This window comes from Triturus cristatus, chromosome 11 (genome assembly GCF_964204655.1).
Source record: "Triturus cristatus chromosome 11, aTriCri1.1, whole genome shotgun sequence".
In the NCBI taxonomy this organism is placed as follows: Eukaryota; Metazoa; Chordata; class Amphibia; order Caudata; family Salamandridae; genus Triturus; species Triturus cristatus.
The window spans coordinates 102,807,567-102,822,575 of record NC_140594.1 but is presented as its reverse complement, the minus strand read 5'-3'; the positions used below and the strand labels follow the sequence as shown (position 1 = coordinate 102,822,575).

The following is a 15,009-nucleotide window of genomic DNA, read 5'->3' as shown; positions in this document are numbered from 1 at the left end:
CGCGTTTTTCCCATGCATTTTCCCATAGGACCTTTAGTCGAAGGTACAGCCCGAACGGCTGAACAGAATTACTTGAAATTTGGCAAAGAGGTAGTCCTCAGGTCAGGGATGTGCCTTTTGCATATACGATGTCAATCTGTTCAGTAGTTCCTGAGAAAAATGCAGTTAAAAGTACATAAATATCTATAGGCGCGCACCGTGCACACACGGTGCGCGCACTATAACGTGCGCGAGCGTAATTCACATTGCATGTCAGTCAACATTCGAATCGGTCAAAATCAGGAAGTGTTGTCCACCATTTTGTGTGTGACAGTGAAAAAGAAAGGTGGAGAACGTAAAAAGGGGGCAGGGTACAGCGTTCCTGACCCCCTAGCTTTTGTCAGGGGGTCCCTGAAGGACCATGAAGGGTGAAAAAAACTTTTTTTTTTTTTTAAATCGCGGGGTGCGCGCATGGTGCGCGCACCATCGCGAGGTGTGCGCACGGTGCGCACACGGCGGAAAAAAAATCATACAAAAAATAGAATTAAAAATCAAATTTAAGTGTTTAGATGTTAGGTGTGTCAATTGAGGAACAGAGGAACAAAAAAAATGACAAAAATTATAGGGTGCCGCACGTGTGCTGCTGTATCTTGCTCTCTATTAGGGGATTGCTGGTGTCCCCATAAGAGAGAAGAGCATTGCACCGTATATACACCCTCTTAAACAGAGGGTGTATATCCAGAGGAACAGAAGCAGGTGAAGCTGCCGCCGCAGATGAAGTGCTCGGCTGAGCTGCCGATGATGTGCTCGGCTGAGCTGCTGCGGATGTGCTCGGCTGAGCTGCTGGAGGGTTTTCTCTAGCAGCTCGAGCATAAGCCACAGGATGCACATCTCTAACGTGCCTGATCATAGTGAAGATACTAAAAGAGTATTTCTTTTTAGGATCTCCTCTTGATAAGACACCATTACAAATAGTGCAGGTGACTTTTGGAGCATTCACCATCTTCTGTCCCTCTGGAAAAGTGAAAAATTGCCACATAAAAGAGTTTTTCTGTTTCCTCTGTCTCTGTGGCACAAGGGTCTCCTGCTCACTCCCAGAAGATGACTGCTGCTCTGCCATTCTCAAGTACTGGAGTACTGGAAAAGCTGCTCAGCTCCTTCTCCCAGGGAATCAAAAGTAATAATGAGGGGAGTGGGTGTGGTGTTGGAAGTTTCTGGAACTGAAACTACTATAAACCAATGAAAAGTGTTGTTTCTAAATCACATGACCTGAAACTACTATAAACCAATGAAAAGTGTTGTTTCTAAATAACATGACTTGCCGTGCACGCACGGAGCACGCACGCGCGTACGGAGCACGCGCGTATGGAGCACGCACGACGTACGCATGCGCACATGGAGCACGTACGCATGCGCACACGGAGCACGTACGCATGCGTGCACCGTGCGTCAAAAACACTTAAAAAATTTGTTTTAATTAAAAGTGTTTATAAGTTTATAGAAGATATTAACTATGCTGTTCAACTCTAACCAAATAAAAAAAATAAAAAAATGAGCCATTCCTTATTACAGGATAAAGTTAATCTATAACTATATATATAGGTAGCTTATTGTAAAATAAATATTTAAAAAATATAATAATACATTCATAAATTAGCATTTAAAAAACCTTGCAAATTCACTTAAAAAAAACCATAGGTTTCACACACGTTATAGTTAGAAATTAGCATTTAAAAAACCTTGCAAATTCACTAAAAAAAACATAGGTTTCACACACGTTATAGTTAGGAATTAGCATTTAAAAAACCTTGCAAATTCACTGAAAAAACCATAGGTTTCACACACGTTATAGTTAGGAATTAGCATTTAAAAAACCTTGCAAATTCATTTGAGATGTCATCAGTGATGTCATGAGTGATGTCACTGACCATGTCATGAGTGATGTAATATGTGACGTCATCAGCAGTGGATTGCGGGCGCGCGAGTTATAGTTAGCTGAACTAACTATAACGGGGGAATTTCATTGGTTTTTTACGAGTGAAATGTCCAGCTAACTGTAACATGTGTGAAACCTATGGTTTTTTCAGTGAATATATATATATGTATGTATGTGTGTGTGTTTTATAGTGATACTTGTAAGAAAATGTAATATAATGTCAAATAACGTTTTTGAGTAGAAGTTTTATGTAATATGTCTGCATCTAAATGAAATAAAACATACATATTTATGTGTATATGTTTATTTAAGTATATATTTATCTATAGTATAAGATGTTACTTAAACTGATGTATTTTACATTATAGTAATGTTATACATAAAAATATTTCATATTTATTATTTGAACCTATATATTCCTATTAAAAACGATATTTTGATCTTTTTTATGATATTACTGTGAAAGAATAGTTTTTTCCCTCCATTTTTGTATTTGCCTTTATATGTATAGTAAATATTGTTAAGTTAGATATTTCTGATACGGTATTTATGAATCACGATATTTGTGTTTTAAATCGTATGTCACTGATCAGTGAATAAAATGGTCATTGTTAGAGTGGAACACTAAAAGAATGGATGGATGAAGGATGGAAATAAATGGTGGCTGGGTGAGTCAAAGAATGAATGGATGAATGTGTGAATAGATGGATGGATGTAATGGTGAAAGGATTGACGGAATGATAAAAGGATAGATCATTTAAATTGGGGCGTGGCTCTTGGTTGAGGGGATTGTGCAAGTATAAATAGATAGATGGATAATATAAGGATGGGCAAAACTGTTCTAGAACGTTTTGGACTTGGTTTGCACACGTGGTGTCATTAGAGGTTTGCTTCAAAGTGGGGTTGGGGCATTTTTTTTATTTATGGGCCACTCCCTTGTGTGTTGATAGTAAATTATTGAAGAAGGTTGGAGCAAATACAAAACAGAGAAAATGTTCATGTGACGATGTAAAAGCAGTGAGGTCGTCCACTCATTCTATTATATGTCCAGTTGAGAGCAATATTAGGAAGTACATTTTGAAACCCCTTTTAATAGTAGACTTGATAGGAGGTTAAATGGAATCAGCATGTTGTGCGAAGGTGAAGCTAACAAGTTAAACAGTGGAAGAGAGGCATTCTTACGTTATTTTCAGTTTTTCCCATCACGCCAAATCTTATAAAAGCAAACACAAAGAATCTTTTACTGAAAGAGTCATTCTTTGCATTCTGGATTACTATTATGGTGCAAGATGTATGCTTTAAAAGGTTGGTACGACACTACAGTGTCATAACTTACTTATATTTTAATTGATGTTACCTAAACAAATTCTAACCATGCTGTGAATCTATTCATTTTTTTATTCAAAAAATCATAAATTGATTTTTTACAAAGATGTGTAACACTGAGTTTTGCCCAATAGAAATCTTACTCTATCTTACTCATTCTATAGTCTGAATGTAATCAGACAAAATTATAAGTTTAAAATCGGAGTCAGATATTAAATTCAAACTCGACAAGTACTTATTGAAAAAAAGACTTTGTTTACTAAATAAGTATAAATTAATGTTTGTCCTTGACTGTTGAAAATAAATGGGTGAATTGGGAATTGTTTTATGGTCTATGGTCATCAATTGAACATCGATGCACATCTAAGGAGAATTTATCCTCACTATTAAAACTGCATTGTGAACATAGGCCCTATTTACGATGTTGGGTGGACCGCCACCGACAGACCATCAGTGGTGGCCCACCTGACATCCAGGGTATTGGTCCGACCATTGCATTTAGATGCAGCCAGTCGTACCTGAGGTTGGGAAAGACTGGCACCTCCAGCAGGATCCAAGATCCCGCCAGGCAATGGTAGGAATCCTATCCCTTCAGTGGTGGCAGTGCCTGCGCAGGCACCGTCATAGGGATTAGGATGTCCCTTTATGACTGCCTTTTCATGGGGGTCCCACCGCCATTAAAAGGAGATGGAAATGAAAGTCAGGGCCCCAAAAAGGGCTCCCAACCCCTCTGGGACACTGCGAAGTGGCCCTTGGGGCACATGTAATGCCCCCACCCATCCATGCACTGGGTGCCATGCACCACATGGTTCCTGGCATACAGTGCATGGATGTGCTCAAAGTGTCCTTTTCTACTGCAGCTTGTGCTGCGGCCGCTTTTCCTGGGATGCAGCACAACACACAGTAGAAAAAAGCACTTTTCAACCGACTGCACAGCCGTAATGAGCCGGATGGTCACCTGCCTAATATGATGATGGGAGGCAGTCCGATCAACTTTCACAGTAATTGGGGCCATAGAAATTTATAAATAACCATTCACAGAACACAACATCTGCTACAGTGAAGTCTCTTCATTATGAAATCCAAACCATGTCTGGTGCAGACTCTTGAGAACACTTATAACATTAAAATAAATTCAGATGTGCAGGATGAGACTCAAGCCATAAGCTGCTCGGCTCTCATGTACGAGTCCTGGACTATCTCTTGTACCTTCAGTGTGAGTGTGGCTGTCAGCAGTCCTAGGATCACAGTGATTGATGCATAGCCACCCAAAAGTAAGGTCCTTCTCCCAAAATATTCGATTACGCAACCCTGCAAGAAAAATAACAACCACTGGTCAGAAAGCACTATGAAATTTTATCTTTAAAACTGCAAATTTTTAGGGTTGGTTCACAGAGTTTTGGCCACTCAACGTTATGCTTGTAATGCGGCCAAACTCCACCAACGACTGTATGCCGGAATTTTTTCCTCATGTGCAGCTTGCCAACAGTAAGTTGGTGAGCAAGAACTGCCACCCCCTAGCGCCATTTTGTGTGCTAGGCGGGCATAAGCAAGATTTTCTCAATGTGGGTGATCACGACCATTGGCGATGAAAAAGCTGCCACTCGAGTAGAAAATCTACTTGAGTGGCAGCAAAGAACCAGCGCACCACATGATGCCATACACATTGATTTTGCAGCGTAGAACAAGCTCCTGGCACTAAAAATCAGCGGGAGTAGCGTGACATGCTGATCTTGTGGAGTTTTCAGAGTGAGATTCCACAAATTCCACCCACCCCTATACATTTTATACTAATGAAAGACTATAAGTGATTCAATCAGGAAACTGACATTTTGAAACGGATGTTCTTTTTTAAAAAAATGTATATCTTTTTATTAAACCGGCTTATTAGACATTAGACGGCTGAATATATCCACATGTATACAACCAGGTTGACTTGATAACAAAGGTACATCTTGGATGGGTCATTTAATCGCAGTCATCTTGAAAGCAATCATAATGTTGAATTTCCAATTCTACCCTAAGCACGGAGTGGATTATAGCAGGCTTACTGTCTTTCATTGCGGGATAAGTGTGTCCGTGTGTCAGAGGCATTTGGCCTCTCAATGCACCTCTGTAGCCTCGCCAGGGGGACCATATTTTTCCCCATTTCCTTAGGAGTCCCCTACTTTTATACACTACTTCCTCTGCTTGTTGGCACCAGTCTAGGTTGATCTCCCATTCCGCCACTGACTGGGACAGGCGCACAACCCAGCACTAAGAGCAGTTCTTTATTTATTTCATGAACAAATATGAAAATTTTAAAAAAAATTGAATGGGAAGGGTGGAGCATTTCTAAATTCAATTGAGGCCGCTCATCATACATACTGTATTCTGTTTGATGTTCTTGCCCTGCTCTAATAAATACATTTGAGGAACTTTTTTTTATTTCAAATTTCTTCACACTTACAGAACATTTAAAAAAATCTGTTTTACATTTTGCTACTTTAGTTGTATGTACTTTATTAGTCTATTTATATTATTTAATTTTCTAAACAATTAAGCACCCCCTGAGTAGGCAACCACGGATTAAGAGACACCAAGGGGCTCATTAGGATGGCGGGCAGATGCCTGATAGGCACCACCACCATATTCGTGCCCCTACTCTGCCCATCAGGCAATCGTGACAATTGCCACCGGCGTAAAAGCGGCGGACATAATATGGCAGGGGGTAAATCTCATGACGATGGGTGGTGGCGATCGTTCCGCCATCGTCATAAGCCCCCAAGGCTTCCATGCACGAGGTGTCCAAAGTGAAAGAAGCATCAGCCTATGTGATTGGCCTTTACCCATCAACAGTATAGCATTTGTGAGATTTTGAGGGCAAGATAGAATCTGCATGAGGTAGGGTCCATGGGTGCTATCACCAGGCAAGTTAACCTCCAGCCAGGACAGGAGCCCATCCATCTCTGGTGGGTATAGCAAACAGGCAAGCATAGGCAGAGGAAGGAATCTTAATATTGGCTAAAGCAGGGCTAGACATAGTGCACACATAAGAGGTAGTGTGGGCACAGACACTGGGAGGATCATAAGAAATATGCACAGCAACCAGACTGAGGTTGGCAAGTAGGGGCTGCTAAAGAGATTCAGACAGGGAAATTGCAAAATGAATACAAGGGTGCGATTTACACCTAACATAATATAACATCACATAACAAAACATAACAAGTATATAGCAGAATATAGTCAAGAGAAATGGATAAATGGAATAAGATGCTCAACAAAGATCGGCATGGGAAAGTGGTGGTCATGGGAAACTGGCAGGTAACAGGCTGTGAAACAGGTTGGATGTGGGAGCAGTTCCAGTTGTACTTACACACAAGATGGTTGTGAAGATCTCTGAGATGGCCATTCCAAGGGACATGTAGCGAATCTGACCACTGGCAATTCCAGTATTCTGGAAAACATCATAGGCATAGAAGTACACCTGGAAATATGGAATATAAGAACACTTAACAAGCTACAAGGATCAAAATGGATAGACAGAGAACCTACATATCTCACCAATGTTCCCATGCTCTTTGGCACATCAAATCAGTCCTACCATTTATTGTTTTCATTCTTACTGAGGTTTTATTGACAGGTCAGAGACAACTATAAGTTTACCACCTTGGCCTCTAGTCTCATTAGCACAGTAGGGGTTCCAGAATATTGATGAGTTTTTCACATCAACCAAAAATATTGCATCCAGAATATTGACTATCACTATATTGTGAAGATAAATAAATATGAATAAATATAGATTCTTAGATCCACATCTATATCCTCAATGATATCTATGCACCTTATAGCCCAACATGTCTACATAGATGTAAAGTTGAGAGTAGTAAGTCTGTACTTTATTGGTCATTCTTAACTTCATGATACTGTGGTAGTAGATGGTCTGGATGTAACATTTTTTTTTAGGTCAATGAGAAAAACATAATATTTTGACATACAACTGCACAGGCTGCATGTAGCCCCTGGGAACAAACAGTGTAGGGAATGCAGCTGCCGTTCAACAGGTTCATAAATCATCAGTGTCTCTTCCAAGATGGTTGATAAATATTAGATCAAAGTGCTAAGGGAATCTTTTAATATTAGCTCAAAACTGTGACAGTCTCAAGCAATTAGAATTGTTAAATGTTTTGTACTTAATAGCATGAATTTGCCCCCATGGCATTAGAGCACTTTACATGAGCACCAGATTACATTACGCAAGCTAATTGTTTTAAGTACAAGGATATTAAGTGATCTGCCCAGAATCACAGGATGTTGAGCTGATGCCAGAATTCAAACCTAGTTCCCTAGTTCCAAAGCTGGCAGCTCAGGCAACAGGCCACAACCCCTTCCTGCTCCTCTCATTGTAAGGTGGACACTGGATTACGCCATAGCTATTGTTCATGCTAATGGGAAATAAGACACACTCACACAAGGTGTACTATTGAGCAGTGGCCACAGGCGACCACTCGCTCATTTATTTACAGCCTTGGGCTGCACCCAGCCCTCAGCATGACAAACTGCAGAAATGTATAGTAGAGAGCTGATGGCACCCTATATCCCTGCAAACCTATACTGAACTGCACAGATTAGTGCAACTACTTCCACCTGACACACATGGTCTCTTAGTCCCTGACATGGCACGGGGTTTGGGTGGAGATCATACCTAAGATTCCAGATCCATTCATCACTCCCACCTGACTGACGGCATTTCGATACTCCCACTCATTGAGGTGCAGATCAGCTCACCAGTGTTGCAAGCCTTGAGACAGTGACTGCTAGAAAAGGCAGGGTCTTCCTGGGTTATCACCGGTACGTCACTCATTGGTGAGTTGGGAATGAACAGCTCACCATTGCTGTCGCTGTCAGCATTCTCCAGCATGGCCCAGGGTCCTGGCAGGGCCTGGTGCCTTCTTGAACTATGAGACATTCCTCACAGCAGTGCCATGCCCCATTGCATGGTGATCAAAGTGCCACTTACTTTCACAATGTGCCAGGCTTCTGCTTTATGATGACATGGTCCCCTACCTGGAACAGGGTCGTTGCTTCATCCTCCCTGCTTGCGTGATCATTGGTGGTTTGTCTTTTCTCTTGCGTGGTCTGGATGTCAAGGATGGCAAGCTGCCATTTGGGACCTGCCGGGATACCGTCTCTAGTGGGATGTTGTAACATGAGGCCCGCTGGTGCACAGCGGGTGGTGCTGTACAGGGTCTTTTGGTATGCTCTCAGAAATCAATATTAACAGCACTCGGAGTCTTCACCCTGGTCCACTCCAATTCTTAGTGCTCAGTTCAGGGTCCTCATAAACCGTTCGACTTCCCTGTTAGCTTCGGGCCACTGGGAAGACACTCTCCTGTGCTGGATGGCAAGAGATGTTAGATAGTCTTGGAATTCCTGTCCATGAAATGGGGGACCAGTGTCAGTCTTAACTTCTTTGGGGGGGGCAACTAGAGTGGAGTTGGTCTCCAAAGCCTGTTTGACCTGTGAGAACACCATTAAATGAACCAGTTTAATGACTGGAAATTTGGTATGAGAATCTATGAGGACTGCCATCTGGGAATCTACCAATATCCAAGCTCATTATTAACCAGGGTTTAAGACTAGGCTTCTTGGTTATCACTGGGGTGAGACCCCACTGGTGAATGCGCTGGAATGACAGTTGCTTATCATCTCATTCACTTGAGATTCTATCCCCCAGAACCACACTTTGTCCTAAAGCCTTGCCTTTGTTTTGACCACACCCTGGTGGCATTGGTGCACCAGGTGAACCACCTTGCTCCACAGGCTCTGCAGTATCATGATTTGTTCGCTACGCAGCATGACCTCTCCTCACTTGTGCTAAGCTAATTTCTTACTCTACACAATTGAGTTCTCATCTTATGATTCTAAGGTGTCAGTGATCAGGATCCACTTGAGGAAGAATTTACACTGTTTACTGGCTTAGGAGATGCTTTGTCTTCTTCAGTAGCTTCCTGGATGTCCTCAATCATCCTTGTCTGGGGGCACGCTTCGTGTACAATCATTCACACAAAAGCTTTGGCCACTGTGCCACCTTCCAGTTGGTCCACCCCTGCTAGAGTCAGTGGGTGTCTTGACAAGTAGTCTACTGGGTTGTTGGTGCCTGGCCGGTAGATTACTTAGAAGGAGTAGGGATGCAGCTGCATGGCCCACCGTTCTAACTTCAGATATGCCAACCAGGCCGAACCAGTGAACAAAAGGACCAGGGACTCATGGTCAGTGAACACCCAGAACTGCCGGCCACACGGGTAGAGGTAGAAGTGGCGGAAATGCGTACTGGATGGCCACTGCTTCCTTTTCAGTCTGGCGTATCTTAGTTCGGTCTGGAGAGCGCCCTGCTCTCATAGGCAATGGGGAACCATGCACCTTCCATTTTCTCTTTGATGAGCACTGCCCCTAGCCTCACCAGGCTAGCATTATCTACCAGCTCAGTCTTCTTCATCAAGGAGTATCCCTTTCACTTGTCAGAATGCTTTCTCTGCTGCCAGTACCTACTCCCATGGGTTCTCCACTTTTGTAAGGGCATGTAGTGGCTCTGACAGGTGGGCAGGCTCGGGATGAACCTCCCGCAGTACATTTTCATCACTTGGAAGCTCCATACATCTGTGGGGTTTTGGGGTATGGATGTTCTTCTGATGGCCATACTTTCTTTTGGCCCACCTTCAGGTCATCCATTGAACAGATGTAGCTGAAAAACTCGTTTTGAAAGAAAGAGCCCTTTTCTTGGTGTTGCATCAAGCTACATTCCTTTAACTGCTTCAGGGTGGCTCTGAGCCACTCATGGTGTTCTTCCAGACTGTCCAAAAAGATCAAAATATCATTACTTGTGTTGAGTACCCCAATCAGCCCAGAGAGGGTCTCCCCGATGGTGTCCTGAAACACCTCTGCGGTTGAGGATGATCCAAAGTTGAGTCTACGATATCGCCTGATATCTATATGTGTGGAAAATGTTGTCATGTATCTGCTAGCAGGCTCAAGCTCCAACTGGTAGTAGCAAGCATTCGAACGTAACTTTGAAAACCACTGGGCACCGTTTACATCAACTATAATGTCACCCATGGGTGGCGTGATGTGGCGCTACCCCTAAACAGCCTTCTTAGGGAGCCTCATGTCTAAACATAGCTTGATGCCTCTGGGCTTTCTTGGCTTTGGTGCAATTACCAACAGGGATAACTACAACATGGGGTCATCAACATTTTCTATGACCCCTTTTTGTTCAAGATCCCACAGCTCTTTCTCCACTTGTGCCGCAGGTGGAAGGGGACCCTCCGATTTTGCAGCACCGTGGGCTTGACTGTTTCATCGATGTGCAAGCAAATTTACTTTCCTTTTAATTTGCCAATCCCAGAGAACAGTCAGGGAAAATCTTGTAGTATTGTTTAATCATGAGATTCATGCACTTGTTTCACGAAAAATACCATCTCCCTGTCTTCTGCTGTGTGGCGCTCCCTATCAATGTGCCCATGTTTCCTTCAGTGATGTGTAATTTTGCTTTGGTTGAGCAGCCTAGCTTGCCACGTTGACATCTATTGTCCCCATGACGGGTATCTGCTCGGTGCCTCCGGAAGTGTAGATTCTTGCTTTGGTGGGGAACATATTGCGGTGGGGCGTAATTTGTTGTATTGTACTGAGTCCATGATGCTTACCGATGCACCGGTATCAATCAGAGCTATGATGGCTGTGCCCCCTCTGTTGATCGTGCACATAGGAGATGGCCTCTTCTTGTTGTCTTCTCTCCTAGCAAAAGATATTACAAAGACCTTGTCTTCGTCATCATCCAAGTATGCCCCTTGCCCACTGTTATTGAGTGACCCTTCAGCTTCCTGCTCGTCTAGGGAGAGCTGTTGTGAGGCTGCAGCCGTCTTTCCTGGATATCCTGTGTTGGTCCCTTGTTTGGTGCTTCTGCACACTTTGGCAAAATGATTAATCTTGCTGCTCTTCGAACATGTGTGCCCTCTCACTGGGCAGATATTTTGGGTCTTATGCTCCAGACCACAGTTGCCACATTTTCCGCCTGCTTCTCAAGGCACTCCTTGGGCAGGACAATGCTGGTCCTCTTTGGATCTCATCCACTCGTTCTTCTTTCACCTTTATGCTTGTCAGGGTCTCCCCTATGGCCATGCCTTTTCCTAGAGCTACTTCCTTGTCTTCAGTCCTGCTGTTTGACAGTTCGTGGGACTGGGTTAAGACTAGGATTTCATACAACAATATTCACAGCTGCCTCAGGATGAGACATCAAAGCACTGCTGACTTACATCCTTGTATTATCTGGGTGTGGATTTCTTCCTGTTGACTGATGCTCACGCACATGTCTTCCAGCTTTCTCAGGCATGTTTAGTACATGTCAACTGATTCATTTTCTGCCTCTCAGGCAAGGCATTGCTTGATATGCTCATAATCTGGATTGAGCTGTGGGTTGAAGTGTCTGTTTAGGGTTGCTACAGCAGCATCAAACTCAGCATCCCCTCCTGTGTTTGGTTGTGTCTCCAACAGATCACAAAGTTCTGCCCCTTTAAAATGCATGACCAGTGATCTCTTGACGGCTCCATCATTTTCTCAGGTGGCGCAAAAGTAGTGTTGAATGCCATGTTGGGGCTGCTCGGTGGGGTCAGTTAGCTTGCTTAACGGGGGAGTGGTGCTACTGAGTCATGTGAGTACAGTGCACAGAGAGTACGCCTGATCAGTGGGTAGCTGTTACTCCTGATCTTGTCATTGGTCCGTCATGTTACTGTGGCCAGCTCACTTGTCTTGCACTTGCATATGTGCTGTGTTTCCAGAGGTGAGTACTTTTCTTTTCTTTTCCTTTGCTGTGCACTGTCCCTTACACTCCTTCTTCCTTTTTTCACAATTTTTTGTTTTTGTTTTACAGGTTGTTCATGTTGGATGCAGTGCCTCTCAGCTCTTCCCCATCCCATGTTGTGCACTGAGATAGATCTCAGCCCCACACTGCACCTCAGCCTTCACATGTAGCGCACATGACACCTCACTCCTGTTTCTTGCTTTAATTAAGTTCACATCCACTTTCTCTGCAATGAGCATGTCCCATTCATGCTGCGGCGCTGACTTTCCTGATGACACATTTTTCTGTTTGCTTCAGGTTGCGGTGTACAGTCTGGCTGTCGGATAGCGCTGCAGGCACATGTGACATGCACTGAGGAGTGGCTTACTTCTCCCCTGGGTTCAGAGCAGGCACAATGAAACTGCAGCCACTAATGGGGCAAAGAGCCACGTGTGGTCCAGGTCAGGAGCACAGACTCACTGGCAGCTAGGGAGCATCCTCTGCCATTGTGGCCGATGCCGGTTAGAATCCCAGTCTTTGCCCACAGGCTACAGGCATGCATACATCACTCACCATTCAGTGCAAATGCAGGTCACCGCGGGGCAATGTTGCTCACAGCACACACTGAGCTGTCCCAGTCCTTGTTGCCAGTGTCATACCTACAGTAGATGGACACTGGATAGCGCAATAGCTATTGCTCATGCTAATGGTGAAAAAAGCACATGCATACAAGCTGTATTAATCGGCAGTGGCCACAGGTCACCACTCGCTCTTTTATTAATAGCCTCAGGCCTCGTCTGGCCACCAGTGTGACAAACTGCAACAATGTATAGTAGAAGCCATATGGCGCTCTATTCCAAGGATATGAACTAGTGGGGCCAGTGGAGGCTCCAACGCTATGGAGGAGTAGCATCACCATACTCCTTTCAAGCAGTGAAAAGGAAAGGAAATATAAAATGATAATAACTTTAAGTTAGTATTATTATATGTTTCCTTTGGGGCGGACGGGGCTGCTCTGCTCACAGAGCAGGGCAAGGGAAGAGTGGTTTGCCCACTGCTAAGTGTGCAATGACTGTTTGGCCGGCTCTCTCAGGCCACCCTAGGCAGTCATGTGTGCAGGAGCAAGGAGCAGAGACAAGGGACCTGGCACCAGCGGCGAGGTAAGTCTGTAATATTTCTTTTTTTCTTTTACATTGTTAAACCTCTCGCTTCCTCCCCTTTATGCATACATCACTGTTAGCTAAGCATCATTAACACTTGGACATTCACACAAAGCTGAATTTACACAACTACAAAGAATATATAGCATTATGTCACTTACACATATATCTTCCACAGGGCCGTCTATGCCATTGCACCAGAACTGCGACGGACATTCAACTAAACCCTCGAAATAGGCACGTTCCCCGATGACTGGAAACTCGCAGAAGTCAAACCCCTCCTCAAGAAGCCCTCCCCAGACCCGAAGGACCTCAAGAACTACAGGTCCATCTCTCTCTTCCCCTTCGCCAACAAAGTCAATGAGAAGATCGTCAACATACAGCTAGCAAACTTCATAGAATCCAACAACATTCTCAACACATCTCAATCCGGTTTCCGCAGCAAACACAGCACCGAGACCTCCCTCCTAGCTGCCACGGATGACATCTACACATTCCTCAATCAAGGCCACACTGCATCCCTCACCCTACTAGACCTCTCAGCAGCCTTCAACACCATCTCCCACCGCACACTAGCCACCAGACTCCACGACGCCGGCGTACAGGGAATTTCCTGAGCCTGGATCCTCTCCTTCTTTGCCGACTGAACACAAAGAATATGACTCCTGCCCTTCTTCCCCGAAACCACAGAGATCAGATGTGGAGTACCCCAAGGATCCTCCCTCAGCCCCACGCTCTTCAACATCTACATGGCCCCCCCGCAACCATCATTAGGAAACACGGACTTAGCATAGTATCCTACGCCGACAACACCAAGCTCATCCTGTCCATCACCAAGGAACCCACATCACCAGACACAATTTCCCGGAAGGAATGAAAGACGTTGCATCCTGGATGAGCAACAGCTACCTGAAGCTCAACTCGGAGAAAACAAAAGTCCTTATCCTCGGATCCATCCCTTCCATGTGGGACGACACCTGGTGGCCCCCCACCCTTGGAAACCCTCCCACAGACCACGCCCACAACCTTAGCATTATACTCAACTCCTCCCTCACCATGAACCGTCAGATCAACGCTGTATCCTCCACATGATTCAACACCATCCGCATACTCTGCAACACCTTCAAATGCACTCATCACCATTAGGCTGGACTACGGGAACGTTCTGTACGCCGGAATCAACAAATCCCTACTTCTCAAACTCCAGACCGTCCAGAATACCGCAGCAAGACTTGTGCTCAGCATCCCACGACAAGACCACATCACTCATCACCTACGAGACCTCCGCTGGCTAGCTGTCGAAAAAAGAGTAACATTCAAGCTGTTCACGCACGCCTACAAAGCCCTCCACAACACCGGATACCAATACCTCAACAAAAGAATCTCCTTCTATGCAGCCAAGAGAAACCTCTACTCCGCTGACCAAGCTTTGGACGAAATCCCCTGCATCCACAGAGCCAGAACAGGAGGCAAATCCCTCTACTGCATCGCGGCCAAGACCTGGAACAAAGTCCCCCTCAACATCGGACGAAGCCCCACACTGCAAGCATTCAGAAAGACCTCCAAGACCTGACTCTTAAGATGACCGGAGCTGCCTGAAACACCCCTCCCCCAAGCGCCATGAGACCCTAACGGGTGAGTAGTGTGCTTTATAAATCCCTGCTTGATTGATTGATTGATTGATTGATTGACAGAGGGACAAATTGAGCAAACTCTTGGCCCATTTGATCTACTCAGACAATTCACCCATGCACATCACAGCAATTAAACTCACACAGAGATATATCTTCAAC

At 44.4% G+C, this 15,009-nt stretch overlaps 1 protein-coding gene across 1 annotated transcript in view; it reads right to left on the bottom strand.

Annotated features, from left to right (window-relative positions):
* Nucleotides 1-15,009, bottom strand: part of LOC146783419 (solute carrier family 2, facilitated glucose transporter member 11-like) — an 890,872-nt gene that overhangs the window by 199,849 nt on the left and 676,014 nt on the right. Inside the window, exons 8-9 of the mRNA XM_085636334.1 lie at nucleotides 6,597-6,707; nucleotides 4,451-4,552 (exon numbers count right to left, since the gene is read on the bottom strand). Of these exons, the coding sequence (XP_085492460.1) occupies nucleotides 4,451-4,552; nucleotides 6,597-6,707 (213 nt within the window). The remainder of the gene's footprint in view (nucleotides 1-4,450; nucleotides 4,553-6,596; nucleotides 6,708-15,009) is intronic.